This window comes from Callithrix jacchus, chromosome 7, assembly GCF_049354715.1.
Source record: "Callithrix jacchus isolate 240 chromosome 7, calJac240_pri, whole genome shotgun sequence".
In the NCBI taxonomy this organism is placed as follows: domain Eukaryota; kingdom Metazoa; phylum Chordata; class Mammalia; order Primates; family Cebidae; genus Callithrix; species Callithrix jacchus.
Window position 1 is genome coordinate 111,527,355 of NC_133508.1, and position 23,215 is coordinate 111,550,569.

The 23,215-nt window shown below is 34.8% G+C and overlaps 1 protein-coding gene across 2 annotated transcripts in view; it reads left to right on the top strand.

The window, feature by feature from the left end:
* Nucleotides 1-23,215, top strand: part of TNNI3K (TNNI3 interacting kinase) — a 307,038-nt gene that overhangs the window by 23,841 nt on the left and 259,982 nt on the right. For both annotated transcript variants that reach the window (NM_001204802.2, XM_078329224.1), the window contains 1 exon segment: nucleotides 10,152-10,262. In NM_001204802.2, coding sequence (NP_001191731.2) covers nucleotides 10,152-10,262 — 111 coding nt within the window.

Genomic DNA, 23,215 nt, shown 5'->3' on the forward strand with positions numbered 1-23,215 from the left:
AAGGGGAAGGAAATGAATGGGGGAAAAATTGAATTAAGCCTATGTTGCCTGGCTTAGCAGACCTAGGTACATTTTGCTACATAACTGTGCCCATCAGAAAACTCTATGTTTTCTATCAGTGGTGATTCATAGCTGAATCATTGTATTAATATCTTTTATCCTGACTTCTTTTCCTCCATAGCACATATATTTAATTGCAAAGTTGAAATTTTTTTTCAACTATTCTAAAACCAAAGACCCAAAGTAAATGTCTCACAGTCTCTAAATGCTATCTATGTAGACCAAGGTTCCACAGCCTTGGCACTACTGACAATTTGGATTGAATAATTCTTTGTTGTGGGAAGCTTTCCTGTGCATTATAAAAATGTTTCACAGCATCCCTGGCCTCTCTTCTCTATGTGACAGGAGCTACTTCCCTCGTGCCCATTTGTGAAAACCAAAAATGTCTCCAGACATCACTCCAGAGATGTAGAAATCACTCCCTGTTGAGAACCACTGTTTTAGAGGACATATTAAAATATTCATTAGCTTAAATTGATTTTTTAAGTCTAAGTTACCTTTTTATTTGAACAAATAAAGGTTCCTGATTAAAGATTGCATTTTCCCCAAATGGGAATTTGACAAGATAGTAATAAATACTTTGAAGAAAAAAAAGACTCAAAAAAAAAGAAAAAGAATTCCACTTTTTGCATATTTAACTAAATTATCCAGTTAATGGTGACTTTTAAACACTTTAATACTAGGTCCTCACTTAAGAAACTAGAGAAAATTTTTGCTTATAGAGTAATCATTAAGATAGCTTGTTTATATGCACATTTCTTTCTAGTAACCAAATATTTCATAATATCTTTTAAATGAACATGTTCTCAATACAATTTCATAATCTCTTTTAAATGAACATGTTCTCAATAAAAAGTTAATAGGATCCTGACTGAAGATGGTAATTTGTAATTTGTACTTCAATTTTTACACCAGGCAGTAGTATTTCCTGGAAAACCCTCCCTGATACCTCCCAAGTGCCAGTTAGGTATTGCTACAATGTACTCTCTTAGCACCCAGTACTTACTATACTGTGTATGCTACTCCATGATATTACTATGTTAATACTTGGTTACATCTTTCTATCTTCCTCTATATTAGGGGCCACAATCTCACATCTCTTCAAGGATGACATAAGTAAATCAAAGTGTTAGATAATACAACAGACAATGATAAATGGTAACTAAAACTCGAAGACTGTGGTAACTTAGAAAACATATACCTCACATAAAGGGAATGGTCACTCTTCAGTTTCAGCTAATCACTGTCATGTAAAAATGTAGACACATTACTGCCCCAAATTTCAGAGAATTAGAAATTATATGAAGTTTCCTAATATTTAAATGTTGATCATTAATGTAGATTTTTAGTCACAAAAACTCTACAGGCTAATCCATATATCTATCTATTCCTCTTGTAGCCTGTTTATAATCTCTGATAATAATTATGAGCACCATCAAGGCAGAGATCAAATCCAAGTTGCTTATTATCTTATCCTGAGTGCTTAGATCAATCCTTGATGTATACACATTAATGAATAGATGTTTTATAAGTGAAGTTATAGTTCTTTGGTAACTGGGAGAAGAAAATATTTCAAAGGAGGTAGGATCAGGCTGACAAGGGGGAAAATAGCGTCCTATTTGGGCCATTAGAATTAGAAATTAGGAAATTGTCGAATATCTCTTCAAGGGATATTTTAGTAAACTTTGGGGAGAAGAGGATATAAAAATGGGTTGGAAATGAATAGAGTTAGGGAAATGGAGGCAATAAACATTAATTATTCTTCCAAAAAGTACAAGATTGGGCAGGATTTGACGAGAGGCCAGATCAGGAGGGTTGCTGAAATAGCATTATCCTATCTTTTTAAACTCTTGCTCCTTGGAATAAATATAAAAATTCAGAGTTTGTTTAAATGCTATTTTTAAACTTTAAAATAGATATTATGTTACAACTAAAACAAATTTAAAAAAATTAAAGTACTTATTATGCCTTTTCAAATAGCATGCATTTACTTCCCCCACCCCACCACAACAGCTAGAGATTCTTATCTCTTATTACCTCTTCCTGTTAAATCATCAATATATTATTAAATGAGATGATTTAAGGATGTTCAAAGGGCAGTTGGAAGCAGCCTGCAGGGAGGAAGACATTATGGAAAATGGGAAAATATATGAAAGAGAGTTGGCAGAAGTGAAGGAAAAAATAGGTCTAAAGCAGGAGTACAGATAATCTAAGAATGTGTTACTTCTCTTTTTTTCTAAAATTTCAAGCAAAGTCAAGTATTTCCACCACACTGAAACTCTTAAAAACTGATATCTTTTGTGAAAATAAATTCTGAATTATTTCAACAAGAGGCATATAGGTATGAACCTTTGTGAGTGAGCAGTTATTTTCATACTGATTAATAGATACTTCCACTGGGAATGTCTATGATGCACGAGGCAGCTCTAGTCCATTAAATTTTAATGCCTGGAACTAAGTACATTTTATACTGAAGCCCTGAATAGTTCCTTGTCCTAAAGGAAAACTTAATAATATTCTTCAAAGCCTCCAAAATTGCTTCTTTAAAAAAATTTTTCTTTATAAAACACATAAACTTTAACAATTGCTATGCCAGATAAACTGTGTTGGTGAAGAAAAAATATACTTAGAGAAACCTGTCATTAAAACATTTATTTATATTTCTCTATTTTTATGTCAAGAACATAGTTTTCTTTCTAAACTAAGTTCAGCTCCTTCTTGGAGCTAGATATGACACTTCAGGGAGTATTAGAAGTGAATAAGATATTACAGAAAAGAATTTAGGCCAACTCTGGAACCCAATAGATAAAAAGTTAAGTATTTTATGATTAAACATCTCTTGAGACAGAGTGGGCTGAGTCATAAGGTGAATATTCTCATAGAGGTAGGCCAATTTTGGGGGTGATACATTTAATATGAATATAAACTTATACCTGTATCTTGAGTTTATAAGCATTTGCACATACATTATGTCATTTGCTCTTTATTACAACCTTATAAGATAAGTAAGATAGGTATTATTTTTTTAATACAAAGTCAGGGCTTATACATGAAAGACAAATTATTAGTAGTTGAAGCGTAATTGGGAGAGAGGGAATTACATGCTATATTAAGAAAAGCATAGTATTAAAAATCAGAAGAACTTATTTCAAATCCCAGTTCAGCCTAATTTAAAGCTACGTTAAAGAAACACATTTTATGCTATGGAATGCCAATTGGGTTTTCTGAAAAGTAGTCTCTGAAAAGAATATAAGAGTGCAAGAGATTTATTTAAAGGTAACACCTATGAAAGGAAAAGGAAGGAAACGGAATTGGTTATGAACAGCAGTCAGACCACAATACAGATCTGCTAAAATCTCCACCAGCCCACTGAGGAGCTCCAGAGGCAAAATTGCCAATGAAAGGAGTGCTACACAGGGTAGAAATGTTGAGGCCCTTCTTTTACCACCACCTTACTCAGTCATTGACTGGGGGTAAGGGCCACCCAAAGAAGAGACTGACCACAGCTGTAATGCTGCAGTGGATACTGAAATAACTGAGAAAGCTGCCAGCCAACCACCATCTGCCCACATTCTTCATAAAGGAAGTGTCAGTGGCATATCTCTATTTCTGCTACATATGAAGAAATGGTCATGATTCTACAATATATGAAAAAAGGAAATTACCTATATGTAGAATTAGATCAGTAGTGTACATAACAATAATTATTATGTGTCAAGCATTGTACTAAACACATGATAACATTATCTGATTTAATCCCAGCAACAGTGCTATGAGAATGATACAATTATATCTTCATTTCACAGACAAAAACTTGACAGCTCAAAAGGTTAAAAAATATGTCGCAAATGTAGGAAGTGCCCATCAATATGCAAACTCGAGTTTGTTTTCCTGGGGTAGCTTGTGCTCCATCTAGTTGCACAAGCATACATACATAGAACAAAGAATGGAAGGGGAAATACACACATAAATGATAATAGTAATTATGTGGTAGAACTATGGGTTATTGAATTATTTATTCCTTTTCTTTGTTTTTTACATTTTCTGCTCTGAGGTATTCTGGTTGTCTGTTGAGGCATAACAAACTATCCCAAACTTGGTCCTCTAATGTAACTAATTTTTTATTCTCACAGATTCTTAGTTCAAAAATTCAGACAAGATGCTATGTGGATGGCTTGATTCTGTTCCACAATGTTTAGAGCCTCAGCTGAGAAAATGTGAATGACTGGGTTTTTTCATCAGTTTGTAGACTGCAATTCTCTGGAGGCTTCACACACTGGCTGAGATAACTGTTAAGGCTGAACTTAGCTAAAACAGTTGATTGAAGAGCCTTTATTTGGCCTGTGTTTCCTTATACCATGGCTGCCACAGGTTATTCAGACTTGTTACATGGTAGTTCAGGGCTCCCGGAACAAGTTTTTCAAAAAACAAGAAGGAAGCTGTGTGGTCTTCTATGTCCTAGCCTTAGAAAAGGAACACTGCTTCATGCTATTGGTCACAATCCACCCAGGTTCAAGGGGAAAAGGTGTAGATCACAAATACCCATGAGGAGATTATAGGGAAATGCGCACCATGTTTTAAAACCACCAGAAGGTATATTATGTCCGTAATCAGAAGAAAGTACATTTTTATACATCAGTTTATGTTTTATACTGGACTGGAGTTGAAAATATTTTTTGTTAGTAAATACATTTTAAAAATTATGTAATATGGTAGTAGAGGATTTGAGCTCTGTGATATAGTGGCTGCTTATCTTGGCTTTATCCACAGCAATAATCACAGAGCTAACAACAAAGCAGGATAGTAGGTAAGCGCTGTTTTCAGGTTTTATGAGTAGTACAGAGTTGCTGTTACTACCGTTACAAAATGTTTTTATCCATTTACATACATTTTGGGAGATCTATTCTACCTCAAATTCCATTTCTCAAGGATATAGCTGGACTGCTTTTTTATCTAAGCCTCATTCTTTCACACATGGATTTTCTTCTGTTTAAAAATAATAAATATGCACATGAATACATTACAAAGAGCTTATTTATCCTACACTTTAGGATACTTCTGTGTGTCACATTGAATAATAATGCTTTAAATTTGGCTACTGAGTACATAAGGGAAACCTGCCAGTTCCCACAAGACTCTTCCCTAAGCAAGTCTTAAGAGACTTTGTTTTAAAAGTATTGTCATTAGATATTTGTTACATATAGTAAAGTGCAAGCAATAAATGACATCAAAGTTAGAATATTCAAAATTTACCAAATGTTTGCATTTTACAGGAGAATTTTTTTCTGGGAGATGTGTATCATATTGCTGACTCCTAAAATTATTTCATTAGGACAAAATATTCCTGTAGAGTAAGAAGCGTATCAGTTTAATACAACAGAAGTATGTCCTCTCAGTCTTTCCTGGAGATTGGATTAGATTTTCCTTGAGATATGGAAAGTCAGAAGTGAAATATTGACTTTGGAGTTCAACAGACCTGGGTTTGCATCTATCTCCAAAACTTACAAAGTAAAGTTCAGTTAGTACTTTAAATTCTTTAAGCCTGAGTGATATCAGCTACAACATAGGGTTAATAATTATTTCACTCATAGGTAAATTGTGAAGCTTAAAAGAGAGGATATAGATTAAACATTTTGCATGGAACTTGGCTTATAGTAAGCAATTTATATGCAGCAATTACTGCTTTATGTTTTTCTCTTTAGCACAGCTGCATAAGATAACAGTTCTATTTTGGTAGTATTCAGTTAATAAGTATTTAGATCAATTAGAGGTCAAATCTTGGGAAATCCAACCAAAGTATGAAAGGATAAATTATTACTCTTAACTTTTGACCTTACCATTTGCCCTTTCTGAAGGAATCCTAATGTACTTTTTTACTTGAGAAAAGGATAAATGTGTGTTTACTAAAATCTGCCTAATAGATAAATGTTTCACATGCTCTGTGATTTACATAGAATTTATTTTAATTTAGCCTAGTACGGTGTTTGTCATAAAGTAAACATTCATTAATAAATATTGGTGAATAAAACAGTATCCATCTTTCTACTGATTTATACTAGATATTTATGTATTAAATATGTAAACCATTTTTCAGTGTTATATGTTGTGAATATTTCTCCAATTTGTCACTTGCCTGATAATATTGTGTTTTTAACACTTTAATTTGCTCAAATCTATCATATTTTCTCTTTATTTTAAAATATAATTTTATGCTTAGAAAGGCCTTCCCTACTTCTCTGCATTTAAATTTCTGACAGTCTTCAGGGAAAATGTTTTAAGTTAATGTTTTCCCCATTTATGTCAAGACTACTCGTGTCTTTAGCCCCTCACCAAGGTTATTGGTGAAGTGAGAGTTAACTCCTGTGAACTGTTTTCTCTGGAGGAGGAATTCTCAGTTTCTGGCAGCCTACTGACAGCCAAACTAGCTGACATTTTCTCACTTCCAGTACTAGTACAGCCTTTTTTCATGTTTTAGTCCTTTGTTTCAATCCTAACTCCTGAAGCAGCGGGAGTGGAGTTCTGAAGAGGAGGTAAAGGGAAAGGAGAAAGAGAAATTAAGTGATGAAATCAAATCAGTATTTTATTTGGAAGGTACCATTCACTGAGGTTATACTGAGCCCCAGACTCCTGAGTCCAATAATAATGAATTTTATTGGGTATTGTAGGTGCCAGGTACCTTTTAATTGCTTTATAGGTATTATCAGAACAATTTTAAGGTGAAAACAATTACTCTTTTCTTTTTTATATAATTAAAGAAATCAGCAAAAAGAGGTGATAGAACTACTCCAGTTCACATAGACATTGTCAGAGCTGAAATTCTAATTAGGGAGGCTGATTCCATGACCTGCATCTTAACCCTGCTTTATATGCAGCTCAAATTTAACATGTGAAAACAAAACATTTTACTTCTGCTTAAAACTCTGCTTCTTCCTTGTTGTCCCTCATCTCTCTACTATTTTATTTCACTACTACCTATTGCACTTGGGAAAAATCCAAATATCCCATACCATGGCCTATAAAGCCCTGCTAGAGTATACATCCTTGACTTCATCTTGAAAACTTCTTTTCATTTGTTTAACCATTTACTCAATGTTAGCCTTGTTGTTGTTCTTCAAAGACACCAAACTTATATCTGTCTTATGACTTCTGCACTAGCTAGTTTTCATATTTTAATGCTTATCCTTGAAATTGTGACTTTCTGGCATTTACCGTTTATTTCAAAGTTCACCTCTGCAGTGAATCTTTCCCTAATTACCCAGTTTAAAATAGCCATCTAATCATTTGTCTGTTTTCATCTCATAGCAGTTGGTACTTTAAGCTACTGTACAACAATTTCTTACTTGTTTACTTTTTGTCTCTCCATTCACATAAACATAGTAAAATATAAGCTCTGTGAGGGCAGGGATTTCACTGCCTTTTCTCACTGCAGTGTCACCGCTGCTCAGAAAAGAGTTTGCTACATCAGATATGGTCAACAAATATTTCTTTAGCATATAAAGGGTGTATTAAAAGGGAAATGCATGATCAAAATTGGGTGTAGGAAAATGTATCTAATAGTATGGAGGATGGACTGCAATGAGAAAAAGTATTAGTCAAGGACACTAGTTAGCAAGCTGTGTAATACATGGGATTATGTTAAAAATAAGAAGAAATGTGAGTATACGTGAGTTAAAACGTGTAGAATTCTGAAACTAATTGAGCTGAAGGGACTTCAGGTCCCTTCCAGTATAAAAGTGGCATTAATATAAATAAGGAATGCTAGACGATTACAAGTCAGCCTGGGGAAAATAATAAATGATAGTTACAAGAGCAATTCTGAATTTTGCATTTGAGATGCTATTGGTAGGCAAAATATATGGGACTCAGACTTAGCAGTGAAGTCAGGACTAAAGATGTATTTGTCAGATTGTATAAGAATTACCAAGGTGACCTTTAAAATGGGAAAGCAGCTTAGGTTTAAATTTCCAAATCACAGTGTTAGGAGACAGACAGAAACAAAAAACAGGCAACACAAAGGAATCGAAGAATGTGTAGTTTTAGGAAAGCAAAGGAGATAAGAATTTCCAGAAGAAAGAGATGATTTAATTATAGAGAGAATGACTACGAAGACGTTGGATTTGATAAATAGTTTACCTTTACAAATTGAAGATTGATTTCAGGAGACTGGTGAGGTCCTTAATGCCCTAAGTGGAAGAAACAGTTATGGTGACTTCTCTTGATAATACAATGCAAAGAGAAGTGAAAAATAAATCTGCCTTAGTGAGAAAAGCAAGATTCAACATAGATTAAGTATGATGAACTCATTTGAGATTTATGTGAAACTTGGGTATGCCTACCTAAAGATTGCTAAAAATATTAGATCAGAACTATTACCAAAATCAATGTCTTTTTTCAGAACGTTGGATAATGAAGGCAAGAATGGAGATAAAACTAGCTTAGCTTCAGTGGAAAAATGGAGAAAATACAAGTTTGTAGTTCAAGCATACAGAGCCAATGGAAGAATGAAGGTTGAAGATGAAGTCTTTATTTTACTTTCTTGGAAGAGCACTTTGAAAAAGGGGAAGATTTGAAACTATAAAATTAGTTTTATTATTTTTAGCTCTTCATCAAAGTTTTTTCATATTATAGAACTTCTTGTAGGCTTTTATGTACGTGTGACAGCATTAAGAAATCAAACTTTGCTTTCTAATGGTAAAATTTTCTTAACAAAGAGTATTTGATAGTATATGTATGTAAGTCATAAATGCACTGGCTTATGTTATGAAGACTTGACTTTTTTATTGTTACTTGAGCTGTTGATAGACCAAATATTACAGAAGTTGAGGTTTTCTTACTTTGAGGGAAAGGCTTAAACATGGAAACGTTTGTATTACAAAGATTAAATACCAAACAAAATTACAAAATTGAACTATAAAATAAAAATTCAGTTAATGTTATTATTAATGTTATAAATATTATTTATCTTTCCAAAGGCAGAAATAAAAATAATACTGTAAAAAGTAGGAATTACTTTAATTGTTGCATAAATTTTTCAAATTTGGAGGCTTAAATAATAGTTCTAACATATTCACTGGTAAAACGAGTCAAGAAAGACACTATGAATTAATTATGTGTAGATTTAATGATATTATACATTAGATAAGAAATTACTGAATTAACATGAAACTGTCTACTGGGCTGCATGCACTTTGTTCAGTACTTGGTTCATACTCTTTTCTTAAATGGTATATTTCATCCTCATCTCTAAAAGAAGAAAAAATTAGGCCGGGCACAATGGCTCATGCCTGTAATCCCAGCACTTTGGGAGGCAGAGGCGGGTGGATCACGAGGTCAAGAGATGGAGACCATCCTGGTCAACATGGTGAAACCCTGTCTCTACTAAAAATACAAAAAATTAGCTGGGCATGGTGGCACGTGCTGTAGTCCCAGCTACTCGGGAGGCTGAGGCAGGATAATTGCCTGAACCCAGGGGGAGGAGGTTGTGGTGAGCTGAGATCTCGCCATTGCACTCCAGCCTGGATAACAAGAGCAAAACTCCGTGTCAAAAAAAAGAGAAAAAGAAGAAGAAGAAGGAGAAGGGGAAGGGGAAGGGGAAGGGGCAGGGGCAGGGGCAGGGGCAGGGGCAGGGGCAGGGGCAGGGGCAGGGGAAGGGGAAGGGGAAGGGGAAGGGGAAGGGGAAGGGGAAGAAGAAGAAGGAGAAGAAAATATTAAACCTTTAAACTATTTCTGTAAATTCCTGACCTCATTGGGAGTTAATTTTAGTTGCTAGAAAAGCATATGCCTTAGAATAACCTACATGTAAAATTGAGTTTGAGTTTACAAGAGCCTAACTGTATATAATGTCCTTTCTGTCTTTCTTGTTCAATCAGTAGTGTATTGATTGGAACTGAACATCTCTGTCATTTGGTCCTACATTTCCACCACCTGAGAACTATTCTCTGGCATCTAATGTGCTCGTATGCTAGAAATCACACTTAAGTTTCCTTTGAGTACTCGAACTGACTGATAGGCAGAAAATCAATACATCCTGTTGCACAGCTTTTAAACCTGCTATTAGTAGAAAAGTAACCCTAAGATGTGTTCTCTTTCAGGATAATGCAGAATTGATCACTTCTCTGCTTCACAGTGGAGCTGATATACAGCAGGTTGGATATGGTGGCCTCACTGCCCTCCATATTGCTACAGTAGCTGGCCACCTAGAGGTAAGTTGTACCTTTGGCACCTGTGAAAACAAAGTTTATTTATTTTTTGTATTATTGTTTTTAACTGTTTTCAAATACTGTCTGTCTTTGAGACTCTACAAGTTGATTTATTTTTTAGCTATTGAACACATTCATTCCTATTGGTGTAAAATTTAGCTACATAAATGAGCTTTGGGTAGTCAATTCAGTCCATTTTGTAATAGTGTATGCAATCGTCAATTAACATAAAGGTAGCTAGATATACAGAGGGTTTATAGCAGCTCAGTTTCCACAACTTGAGATTTTTAACCTTGGGGAATTTAGTGAATCTCATGACATCCCTCTTTTCTTCACTTATAAAATAGGAATATAAGTAAGCCTATTATAATGATTAAATTAGATAATTCACATAAAGCACTTTGTAGTTTGCCTAATGCAGAGTAAGGTCAAAATGAAAAATTATTCATTCATTTATCTACTTATGCATTACTTGAATGAATATTTATTCATCACCTATTATGCACCAGATACTGTTCTAGGTGCTGGGGTTACATTAGCAAGAAAGTCAAGCAAACTTTTCATTGTGTAGGGTTTAGCTGTAAAGAATAAAATAGACAAGAAAGATAAGAAAATATTATATAATGTTAATTAATAGTGAGTACCATAAAATTAATAAAGTGAGATAAAATGAAAACAAGAGAGAAGTGGGCACCATTTTAAATAAGCTATACAGAAAGGCCTCTGAAAGGAACAGAGATTTAAATGTAATGAGAATGTCAGCCATGTAAAAGAAGAGAAAAGAATTTCAAGCTTAAGGAATGGCACTTGCAAAGACCCTGAAGCCTAAAAAGGCTGGGTGTGTATGAGGAACATGATTGAGCTAGAGTTGTTAGATTGGAGTGAACTGAAGGTAGAATGATGAAGACAAGGTCTGGTGAATGGTTCCAAGCCACATCACACAGTATTTTAAAGGTCACAGGAAGGACTCTGGATCTTGACTTGAATTTAAAGTATTAATTTTATATATCCTATTATGGGAAGGACTTCCATTTTCATAATTTGGTTAACTTCACAAATCCTCAAGGAATAGTCTTTATTGCTACTGCCATTTGATAGATATAAAACTAAAGCTCTTATATAGTAATTGTCTTGACAAATTACAAAGCCATTGAGAAAAAGAGCCATGTTTGGAATCCTGATCATTTTACTCAAAATCCCATGACTGTCATACTTTCTCAATTGTGGAAACACAACATAGCTCAACAATGTAGAAAATGAGAAGTCTCACATTCTCATTATTAAATAGTTATCTGTTTAACTATTTAATTAAAGGAAGACCTTTTAGTCATGTTGCAAATTCAATTATACCTTCTTCATTAATACACACATGTATACACACACAAACTGTGAACAAACAGCTGCATATAGAACAAAATATCTCATTGAGAGCAAAAGAGTTTCCTTCATCTTGACATTTCCACCCGTTTTCATATCACTTTATTTCATAGAAAATAAATCTTTTTGGTGAGATTCATTGTAAATGTAAGTGAGTTTGTGTTATCTATGAGGAAAGGGGAAATTTTATTAGATTCACTTAAATACAAATGTTTTCCAAAAACAAAAGAAATAAACTGGGGCCAGTGATAAAATAAATGAGTGGTAAATATTGAGAAATTTGGGTGAAATAATTTATGCAGCAGATACTAAGTTCTAGCAAAACAAGATCAACCTCTTAATGCCAGGGAAATGACAGAATATGTTTTCAAAACAAAATCCCTTTTTTTCCTAATGTTGTGTTTATTACTTTTGTGAATGATAGAATTGCAGTGTCTTCTAAAGCATAGTGGTTAAGAGCTTAGTTTCTTCACCTCCGAATCAAATAGCTCTATTTTCTTTCTTTCTAAATTATAATATGGAAGGAAGCATTAGATTGATTCTACCAGACTTAGGGCAAACCTCATCAAAGTATGCCAAAGAAATCTCTACTCTTGTCTTTCAATTCTTTATGAGTTTTCTGACTTCCCTCATTAGCTGATACTTGATGACTTTTACAGTCAATATCTAACACTGTGAAAATCAAGTATAGATACATTAGCCTTTATTTTTTCCTTATATAGGGGACTAATTAAATTACTGAACAAATAATAAAGAAAAGTGTATCTAAAACTATCTAAAATAATCATATTCAAAATGAATATTTTTTTATTATTTCTTTTAAAACTATTACCATTGACCTTGACCAATGTGGGGGTTAGGAACACTGATCTTCTGTACAGTTGAGAATCTATATAGACATTTTGACTACCCTAAAACTTACCTATTTATAATCTACTGCTGATTAAAAGTCTTATTGATAATATAAACAGTACATTAACACATATTTTTAATTTTACATGCATTATGTACTATATTATTAAAGTAAGCTACTGAAAAGAAAATGTTATAAAGAAAATCACAAGGAATAGAAAATATGCTTACTGTTTGTTAAGTGGACGTGGATGATCATAAAGGTCTTCATACCCATTTCCTTCATATTAAATAGGCTAAGGAAGAGGACAAAGAGAAGAGATTGGTCTTGCTATCTCAGGGAAAAATCCATGTATATGTGGCCTCGCACAGTTCAAACCTCTGTTGTTGAAGGGTCAACTATAATTGTAATAAATACTGTCAATATATCTATACCCATATTTATTAATTTGTTTAATGATTTTTGACTATAAATTTGTCTATAAACGGTTAGAGTATAAGAATGATACAACAAAATAAGACATAGATTTTTCCCTAAATATTTTGTAATATAACTGGGCCACAAAATAAATATGCAGAAAAAATATATAGGCAATTCAAAAGTAAAACAGCAATATAGTTATAAGTATGGAGTAGGAAGGATGAGAGTAAGTTTGATAATTAGGATTACAGGTGTTCCTCATCTTATGATGGGGTTATATCTGAATAAATTTATCATGAGTGGCAAATATCATAATGGAAAGTGCATTTAACACATCTACCATACTGAACATCATAGCTTAGCCTAGCTAACCTTCAATATGCTCAGAACTTTACACTAGTCTACAACTGGGCAAAATCATCTAACACAGTACCTATTTTATAAAATGCTGAGTATCTTATCCAATTTATTGAATACTGTACTAAAAATGAAAAGCAGGGTGGTTGTATGGGTACTCAAAGTATGGTTTCCACTGATATGTATCACTTTCACAAAGTCAAAAAATCTTAAGCTGAACCATCATAAGTCAGGGGTAATCTATAATTAGAAACATAATAATCATATAGCGAAAATCTCAGAGAACACATAATTAGAAGAGTTAAGACTGGCAATTCACAAAAGAAAAAGGTTTGATTGGACTTACAGTTTCTCATGGCTGGGGAAGCCTCGCAATCATGGCAGAAGGCAAAGAGGGGGAAAATCACATCTTACAGAGATGGCAGCAGGCCAAGAGAGAATAAATGAGATATAAAAGTGGAAACTCCAGATAAAACCATCAGATCTCCTGAGACTTATTCACTACCGCCAGAACAGTATGGGAGAAACCACCCCTATGATTCAATTATCTCACCACATCCTTGGAATTATGGGAGTACAATTCAGGCTGATATTTGGGTAGGGACACAGAGCCAAACCTTATCAGAGATTAATGTGGGCTCCAAGAGTTATAGAAGTAGTTGTGAGAGAGGATTTGAAACTGGACTGCTCTTTAAAGTATGATGAGAACTTAGACAGCAAAAAGAAGATGACTGTGGCCCACAGATAGGAAGGAAAGGAAAAGCTAAGCTTGTTGTTGGGATGGTGAGTAAAATGGTAACATGAAACAAATTGGGAAGAGTCCCTCTAGGTAAAGAGAGTTAAGAATGGACCAGACTAAGGAACCTTGGAGAGTAGAAGTCTAAGGAGTTTATTAATGCAAGAAGCAATTACTGTGGTTTACAATATGTAACACACAAGAGTAGAAAGTATGGCAGATAAAGAGATTAGTAAAACACAGAATTTCTCACTTTTTAAAGAAACTTAGAAGAACCAATGTGATTTTTTTTTCCCATAGGAAAGAGGGAATTATTGAGAAAGTTTTTGAGTAAGAGAATAATTGAGGATTTGATAAGTAACCTTTTTAAAGGATTTCTTTTACTGCATTATTTAGCACGAATTCTAGTGTGATTACGTGATGATTAAACAAACAAAGATAAAAGCTTGGGTAAAGGATTCAATTCTGAGGAAAAATCAATTAGCTCCAGACATGTTGATTTTCTGATGACATACAAATTTTCAAGTGAAAATGTTCATTAATCATTTAGGAACAAACAAACGGCATTTAATAAACATGTTTGGGCTTAACGTAAATTTTTAGAAATTGCATATAGAGAGATAATATTAGAAGCCATAATAATGGCTGAAAGTTGTATATTGGTTATAATGAATGGTCCTAAGAGAATCTGTGCAGAGACTTAATGGAATTATTGAATAGCCATTGAAGGAAACAAAGAATTGCTCAGTGATATGAAGAAGACTAGGATTATTTTAATGTTACAATTAGGAGAGCTTCAAGGGTTAAAGGATCCCAGACATCAGAAAGGTTAGTTCAGAAAGGTTGAGCACATTAGGATAAAATATGCATTGACTATTTCCTTACTATACTAAAAATTTAGGTGCTTATTCCACTCTTATTTTTTATTATCGTGGTTAGCAGAGATAGCAACAGATCAGTGGGTGTTCCCTTTCATTAATAGTCACTATCTTTTATTGCCCACCTTTCTCTGTGAAACAATAGCTGATGCTAAGTCTGACAGGACTCTTTGTCTCCACATATCAAATTCAGACCTTCCATTAGTGCCTCAAGTATGTTTGTCCTCCCATAATTGTGAATTCTGTTAAACAATCTTACAATAAAATTTACATTGACTAGGCAGCTGTCTTCTTCAATAATAGAAGAGAACAAGTGCTTCAAATTCCTAGACATGCTGACTACAATTTGGGACTCAATATTTAATTTTACTGTGCTTTGAAGAGTAGGCAAATATTAGTTGTCCCAGGTCCCGATACTTCTCTTTGACTGATATATCCATCTATCAATACATTTGCATATGCTGCTTTGTATAAGGCCTAAGATCCTGTCAGCAATCAATAAACATGCATTAAATCCTCTTATTCCCTTTAGGTCTGGAGATTGTGAGTCATAGGCTTTCTAAGGCACAGAAAAGGAAAAATATTAGCTAACATTTATTGGTACTTTATCATTCACATACATTTGTCATTTGGTTGTTTTGTGAGATAACTACTGTCAGACTCAATTTCTTAGTGAGGAAACTGAGAACTGGAGAAGTTGAATGACATCTACATGGGCATTCAGAGGATAAATAAGCTGGATGGGACTCCAGTCTGGTGGTCTACCTTCACATCTGTAGTCTTGTAAATAAAAGAGCAATTACTCCCCAGAGACTCTTCTATTTATTGCTGTAACACAGCTTATACCCACGAGACACAAAAAAGTATTCAGAAAGTGAAAAAACAAACCGAATATGTTGCTATCTAAAGCCCAAGCATTACTACACATGCAATCAAAGCAACATTAAAGTATACAAAACCAATTTTATAACTCATTCACTATCTGGGCATCATAACCTATGGAAATATAATGTAGGTATACGAGCACACAACACACTCATGCCCCAAGTGTAAAACACTTTATACTTAATCAAATAACTCTTTAAAAAGTTGTTACTCTGGTGTTTTGTGCAGTAGCTTCTGCAGTTGCCAGAAGTCAAACCTCTGCAGCCAACATAAAGGCATGAAGCAAACATGTAAACCAATGTACAATGTGTAGAGGTTGTCAAGTGGTTTTTTTAACAGAAGTGTACTTTTATATACACCTTGTGCAGTGAGAGTATCATCATCATTGGATTTATTCTATTTTACCACATCCCATTTTCAAATTGTAAACACTTACCCAATTGCTGCTTCAGACATGCCTCCCAGTTATTCTGGATTTTATTTCTGATTTCAAGAAAATGCAATTGATATTGTTTCAGTTGATTCTTTACTAAATCATCTAAATGTTTCAGTAGAAAGTTTTGTTTACCAAGAATCCTCTGAGTCTGTGTACGTTATTTTTTTAACAATGGCTTTTGTTTTCTCTCCAAAGGCATAAATGACAGAATGCTTAGAATTATAAAATGTGGGTTCTCTCTCTCTTTCTCTTTTTATTTTTTTAGGAAGAAAGTAGTCACGAGTTTTTTACCTAAACAGTAGCAGATCTGCCCCAATCTTGTGAATAGGCAGTAGTTCCCTGTGAATTCCTTTTAGAATCAAAACACAATAATAGTTAAGGCTTTGAACAGATAACTTTTTATTGACCATATTAATTGACTTGATCCTCAGTTGAGAGTTTCTCCTCATTTTCCTCAGATGGAAAAAACCAAAGTACAAATAAGTAACTTGTCCAAGGTGATAGAGCCCAAAATTTGTAAAGCAGACATTCTCATGCCACCTAGCTTCAGCACCAGCTCTCACAGTGCTACACTGCTTCCCTCCCAATCCAAACAGTAACCTCTGAGCTCATCTGACCAGCATTTAAGCTTTGGACATGTTACACAGAAGCTCAGAATGTGCTGGGAAACCATTTTATGGCCAAATACTGGAACCATCTCAAAGACCAAGCACGTTAAGATACTCTGGTGTCTTTTTGTATGGTCCCCATTCTTTTGGGATCTATTATTTATTTCTAAAATTTCTGCATTACATTTTTTAACAACTTTGTTGAGATAAAATTCACATATCATATAATTCATCCATTTAAAATGTACATTTCATCGGTTTTAGTATAGTCGCAGAGTTGTGTAACTATCACCACAATCTAATTTTAGAATATTTTTGTCACCCAGAAAGGAAACTTTATACCCATTAAGTAGTCAGTCCCACCCACCCCTCACTGCCAAGACAACCATCAGTCTACTTTCCATTTCTACAGCTTGGCTATTCCCGACATTTTATAGAAATAGAATTGTGTAACGTGATCTTTTTGTGACTGGCTTCTTTTATTTTGTGTCAAATTTTCAAGGTTCATTCATGTTCAATAGGGTTGATTTCTATCAAAATTATGTTCTAATTATGTATGACTTTATGTAGCAAAACAGAAAAAGATACAGTTCAACTGGTAGTGTAATTGCAGCTCTCTTTCTACTGTCTGTCTATTTCATTATAAATCAATGCTGGAAGGAAATCTTCAACTACAACTTCAAGTTCCAAAACTACACTTCTAGTCACAAGAATATGCCTAAATTATCAGACTAGAACCATCCCCATGAGAGAAAGTGGCTAAGTGGTGCTTCTTCCTGAATAGGCAGGGCACCTCTTACCAGGGTACTTAGCAAGGCCCCTACTCCATATGATTAATCCTCCTTCCCATCACAGGCTTGTTCTTTGCATTTTTAAGCAGTTACGATTTTGTTAAAATGCAAAAGTTTCTAAAGCTTGAGTTGTGGTTAGCTTTTTGTAGCTAAAATTTTAGTAATCAGTTCATACCTTAAAGTTTTGCTAATCAAAATTTGATTTATTGACCAGCAATATAGGATAGCCAGTGAACTTGTTAGAAAATAGAATCTCAAGCCTACCTCAGACTTACCTATAATTAGCATTTTAAGAAGATTCCAGGTGATTCATATGCATATTCGAATTTAAGACACCCTCCCCTAAAGGATATTAGAAGAAATTAGATTTAAAAATATCTGAGGAAGATAAATAGAAACAGTGAATGAATGAATGAATGAATGATTAGAATGATGTAGCTTTTATTTGATTTGCTTTACAATTTGCTTTTGGTTGGTGCTGATTTAAGTGCTTTAGTAACTATTAAAGTGGCATTCAGGGCTTATTCTAGGTCCCAGGAGCATAATCGCTTATTATGCACAATATGTGTCTAGTAATTTACACATTTTTGGCACTCTTTATGTATGTCATCTCTCTTTTACTTTCTTGTTTTTTTTTTTTTTTGAGATGAAGTTTCACTCTTGTTGCCCAGGCTGGAGTGCAGTGGCCTGATATTGGCTCACTGAAACCTCTGCCTCCTGGGTTCAAGCGATTCTTTTGTCTCAGCCTCCCAAGTAGCTGGAATTACAGGCTCCCGCCACCATGCCCAGCTATTTCTTTTTTCTTTTTTTGTATTTTTAGTAGACAGAGGGTTTCACCATATTCACCATACTGGCCTTGAACTCCTGACCTTAGGTGATCCACCTGCTTTAGCCTCTCAAAGTGCTGGGATTACAGGTGTGAACCACCATGCCCAGCCAGTAGTAATATTAAAATAAGAAGAAAGTTATAATGCAATGGAACTATAGCACAATAATTGTAAGACATAATAAATAATCCCACTGAAAAATGGGCTAAGAAAGAGGCAGAGCAAGATAGCTGAATTTAACTCCCCAGCAATCGTCCCCTTACCCCCTACAGGAGCACCAAGTTGAACAACTGTTCAGGCAACAAAGAACCTTCATAAGAACTGAAAATCTGGTGAGTGATCACAGTGCCTGCTTTTAACATCTTATCAAGGAAAGAGTCACTGAAGAGGGAGAGGAAGACAGTCTTCCATAAACTCTTCCCCACCTCCACACTGGCACAGTGAGAGAATCTGTGTGTCTAGGAGAGAGAGAGAGAACAAAGTAATTTTTGAACTTTGCATTGGAACTCAGTGCTATCCTATCATAGTGGAAAACAAAACGGGGCAGAATTCTGCCAGAACCCATGGAGGGAGCATTTAAACTAGCCTCTAGCCAGAAGGTAACCCTCCACTGCGGCAATAGAAACCTGACTTCAAGCTTGGTCTACCATTGAATGACTACAGTGCTGGGGTCCTGAAAAAAATTGAAAGACAGGCCACAAGCACTATAGTACTTGGGTAAATACTGATGCTGTTCTGGGCTTGGAACCAGTGGACCTGAGGTGCCTGTGTCCCAGTAAGAAACCAGATGTGGTGTCCAAGGGAGTGCTTGCATCACCCATCTCCCAACTCCAGGCCGTGCGACTTGGGGAGAGACTTCTTTTGCTTGGGAAAGGGAGAAGGAAGAAAAGTATAGAGGACTTCGTCTTGTAACTTGGGTACAAGCTCAGCCATGGTAAGAGAAAGCAACCAGCAGATTCTGGAAACCCCCTCCTGATTCCAGGTCCTGGCTACTAAACAGCATTTCTAGACCCACCCTGGGCCAGAAGGGAACCCAGTGCCCTGAAGAGAAGGATTTGGGCCTGGCAGGATTCACCACTTGCTGATTAATGAGCCCTCAGGCCTTGAATAAACATAAGTGGTAGCCAAGAAATAGTTACCACAGGCTTTGGGCAAGACCCAGTATGCTGGCTTCAGGTGTGACCCAGCGCAGTCTCAGCTATGGAAAAGTAATTTGTCCTCCCTTGGCCTCTTATTTTATAGTTTTAGAAAGTGGATTATACTGTTAGCCACCATATTAGGGGTGTGTGTGTGTGTGTGTGTGTGTGTGTGTGTAATGACAATATATGTTAAATGCTTAGATACTACGTAGCACATAAACTTTTGGAAAGTTAGCAGTCATTTTTATTTGTTCTGTTTTGTTTCTGATTTTATTGTTACACATTTCTAAAAAAAATGTGGTATCCTAGGTAGGATAAAACATTAATGTACAATTTAACTTGGGGAAAGATATCCCTATTATATTGAGTCTTCTATTTCAGAACAAGTTCTTTCCATTTATTCAAGTTTCTTTTTCAGTCTTTCAGCAGAATATTATTCTCATAGATTTGTTAAAATTTATTTCTAGTGATTTTGTCTTTTCATTGCAATGTGAATGGCTTTTCTAACTTATATAAAACATATTAAAAATCAAGCAACATTGGTCCTTGATTTTTAAATTTAAAACATTCAACTTACTGACTTATTTTATTATTATACGTTTTAGATGAGTCTTTTGGAACTTCCTGTTTTACAATTAAATTCCAATTTATGGTGATAATTTTGCTTCCCTTCCAATAATTAAACATCTTGTTCCTCTCTTCCCTAATTGCAATGGTTGATACTTCAGATCATTTGTCATTTTTCAATTGAATTATCATTGTACTCTTGGAATGAAACACAGTTGGTCATGGTACATTATTCCCTTAGCTTGTTGCTAAACTTGTTTTGCTAATATTCATAAGTGAGTTTGGTCTATGGTTTTCTTTTCTGTATTATGGCATTACTTTCCAAGGCTGTCATTACAAAATATCACAGACTGAGTGACTTAAACAACAGAAGTGTATTTTCTCACAATTCAGTACAATCGAAGTTCAACATCAAGATGTTGGCAAATTTGATTTCTTCTGAGGCCTCTCTCCTTAGTTGGCGGATGCATTCACTGTATGTTAACATGGTCATATCTCTGTGTGTGCACATGTCTGGCATCTCTGTCTCTGTGTTCTAATCTACTCTTTTTATAAGGTCACCTGTTATATGAATTAGGGTCCACCCTAATGACATTATGAGCCTTCTTCAAAGGCTCTATCTCTAAATAGTCACATCCTGAAGTATTATAGAGATGGGGCTTCAGCACATGAATTTGAGGGGACACAATTCTCCATAGCAATTATGCTTGTCAGATTTGGAAATAAACGCTATGCTGAATCTGTAAAAATAATTTGGAAGCTTTTCTCTGTCTCTTTCTGCCTTTCTCTTTCTCTGAATCTGTTATGTAGCCTGATGTCATCTTTATCTCACACAATGCTGCAATTTTACCTTGCCTTTGATAAGTTTCCAAAATTTCACAGGCAGAGAAACAAGCCCTGATTCTGTAGTATTTCACCAGTGTGCACATCAGGGACTACCATCATTTGGTTACGGGAAACATGGCAAAGGCCAAATATGCCAGCCGATGCACATTGTTATAAATTATTGTTTAAATATCACTCTAGTGAATGTCATTAATGATTGATAGGTGTTACAATCACCATTCATCGTCATCAACTTTATAGGTTTCCGAACTTGGTTTGCATAGTCATGTGCTGTTCCATGATGCCAAAACTTGATATACCTTCATGTCAAACAGTTAAGTTTCTGAAACTAAACGTTTCTTGTACACATGGTCTTAAATAGCTAAGACTTAGTTTAAGAACACTACATGTTCTGTGGCATTCAAAAATGGTTTTCCCTGGAGTTGAAACCACAAACTTTATACCCCATTACTGAGTGTGCCCTATGCTACAGAATGCTCTTTATTAAAAAGGCAAAAAAGCAGTCTGCTACTCTGCAGGCTTTTGGTCTGGAGATAAACACAAGATCATAGATCATGTATTATTATCAGTTATTTTAAGATCTCAGAACAATTCCGTAATCATCTATCAATTGTAAGGAGTAATATAAAAGGATACTAGCTTGTCTTTTTTTTTTTGGACACTCAGGCTTTTGCCATAGACTCTGTTAACTATTATTGAACATTAAGTATTGCTTTCAGGGTGAGGTAGAAGAGCATAAGCAAGAAAAGCTTTATAGGCTAATAAAAATGTAAATGAGATGTTCATCAACTTGCTGCTCTGGAAAATGATGGAAGAAACATTACCTGAAAAATTAGATTCAAATATTATTGCTAATCAAATCAACCTGAAATGAGAAATCCCTTTGTAACCATTTGTGTTAATTTGCATCCTTATGCCAACCTTTTATGCACTGAATTTGCTTCCAACTTCCTAGGTTCTTCATACATATATACGTACATAATATATATACACACACACACACACACACATATATACACAAAGAAATATATACATATATGTATGTGTATAATTCATTATAATGAATATGTATTTGTATAATGTGAATGTGTATAATTCATTAAACACATACATACATATTATTAATTAACATGCATCAGCTAAACAGAAATAATTCTGTTACATATTGGTAGCAGATGATAAGAAACACCTATATATTTTAATTCATCTGCACTTAACATTCTTTTTGCATGCTGTACTCCCTATCAGGAATTTGAAAACTGAGTCGTAAATCCAAGTTTCTATAGCTTGTTAAAGTCACATCCTCAGAATCTGAAAGTCTTTGAGCTCACTGTGTCTCAGGAGGGACAGAAAATTCTTCTTCTTTTTACCCTTACTTAGGAATACATTGGAATATTACTATTTTCTACCTGATCTTTGAATACAGTAATAAAATAACAAGTGGGGGCTACCTATTTCCCTCAGGGATGATTCATCATGGGATGGTGTTTAGACAGTGGAGGCCTTTGAGTATTAGATATTCTATAAACATTGTGTGAGTTGTTCTTCTTAATGGCTTTCTTTGGTGGATCTCCAAAGACCTTTAGAAACTTGCTGAGGGTGGGGTGGAGGGAGAAGCTAGAGCCTTCCTAACTAACTCTCAACAACTGTCCTCTCTCACAGAATCTCTCTTTTGTGGTGATCCTTAAAGGAACTTGTTCCATTTGCTACGTATCACTTGTTCATGTACAGCTATTCATTAGATCAATATATTAGGCTGTTACAAAAGTCACTGTGGGTTTTGCCATTATTTTTAATTTAAGAAAACTGCAATTACTTTTGCACCAACCTAATAGTTATTATAAAGAAGACTTGCTGCATCTTTCAGTTTGCTGCCGTTTTTCCTTTTTATCTATCCTAAAGCAGATCCCAGGTTACTAACTAACCCACCTATGCCAGAGGTTGCACATTTTTGGTGTGTGTGAAAAATAAGACCTTGGTGATGACTTTGAACAGTAGGATATAAATAACTCCCACAAGCTTAGTTTTCCAGTAATGGAACACTAGGCATAAATGAGCCAACTCCCTCAGCTTTGGGCTGAGTTTCTCATAATTACCACAAATCTCCACATCTGAGCAGGTCCTGCCAAGAGCTGAAGAATTTTTCTCATAATTTATCCTGAAAAGGTATATATTGAGCTATTCAGGAGACTTGAGGAAAGTTCCAAGTTAAATAGGGTAAAGGTCAAGGGATACA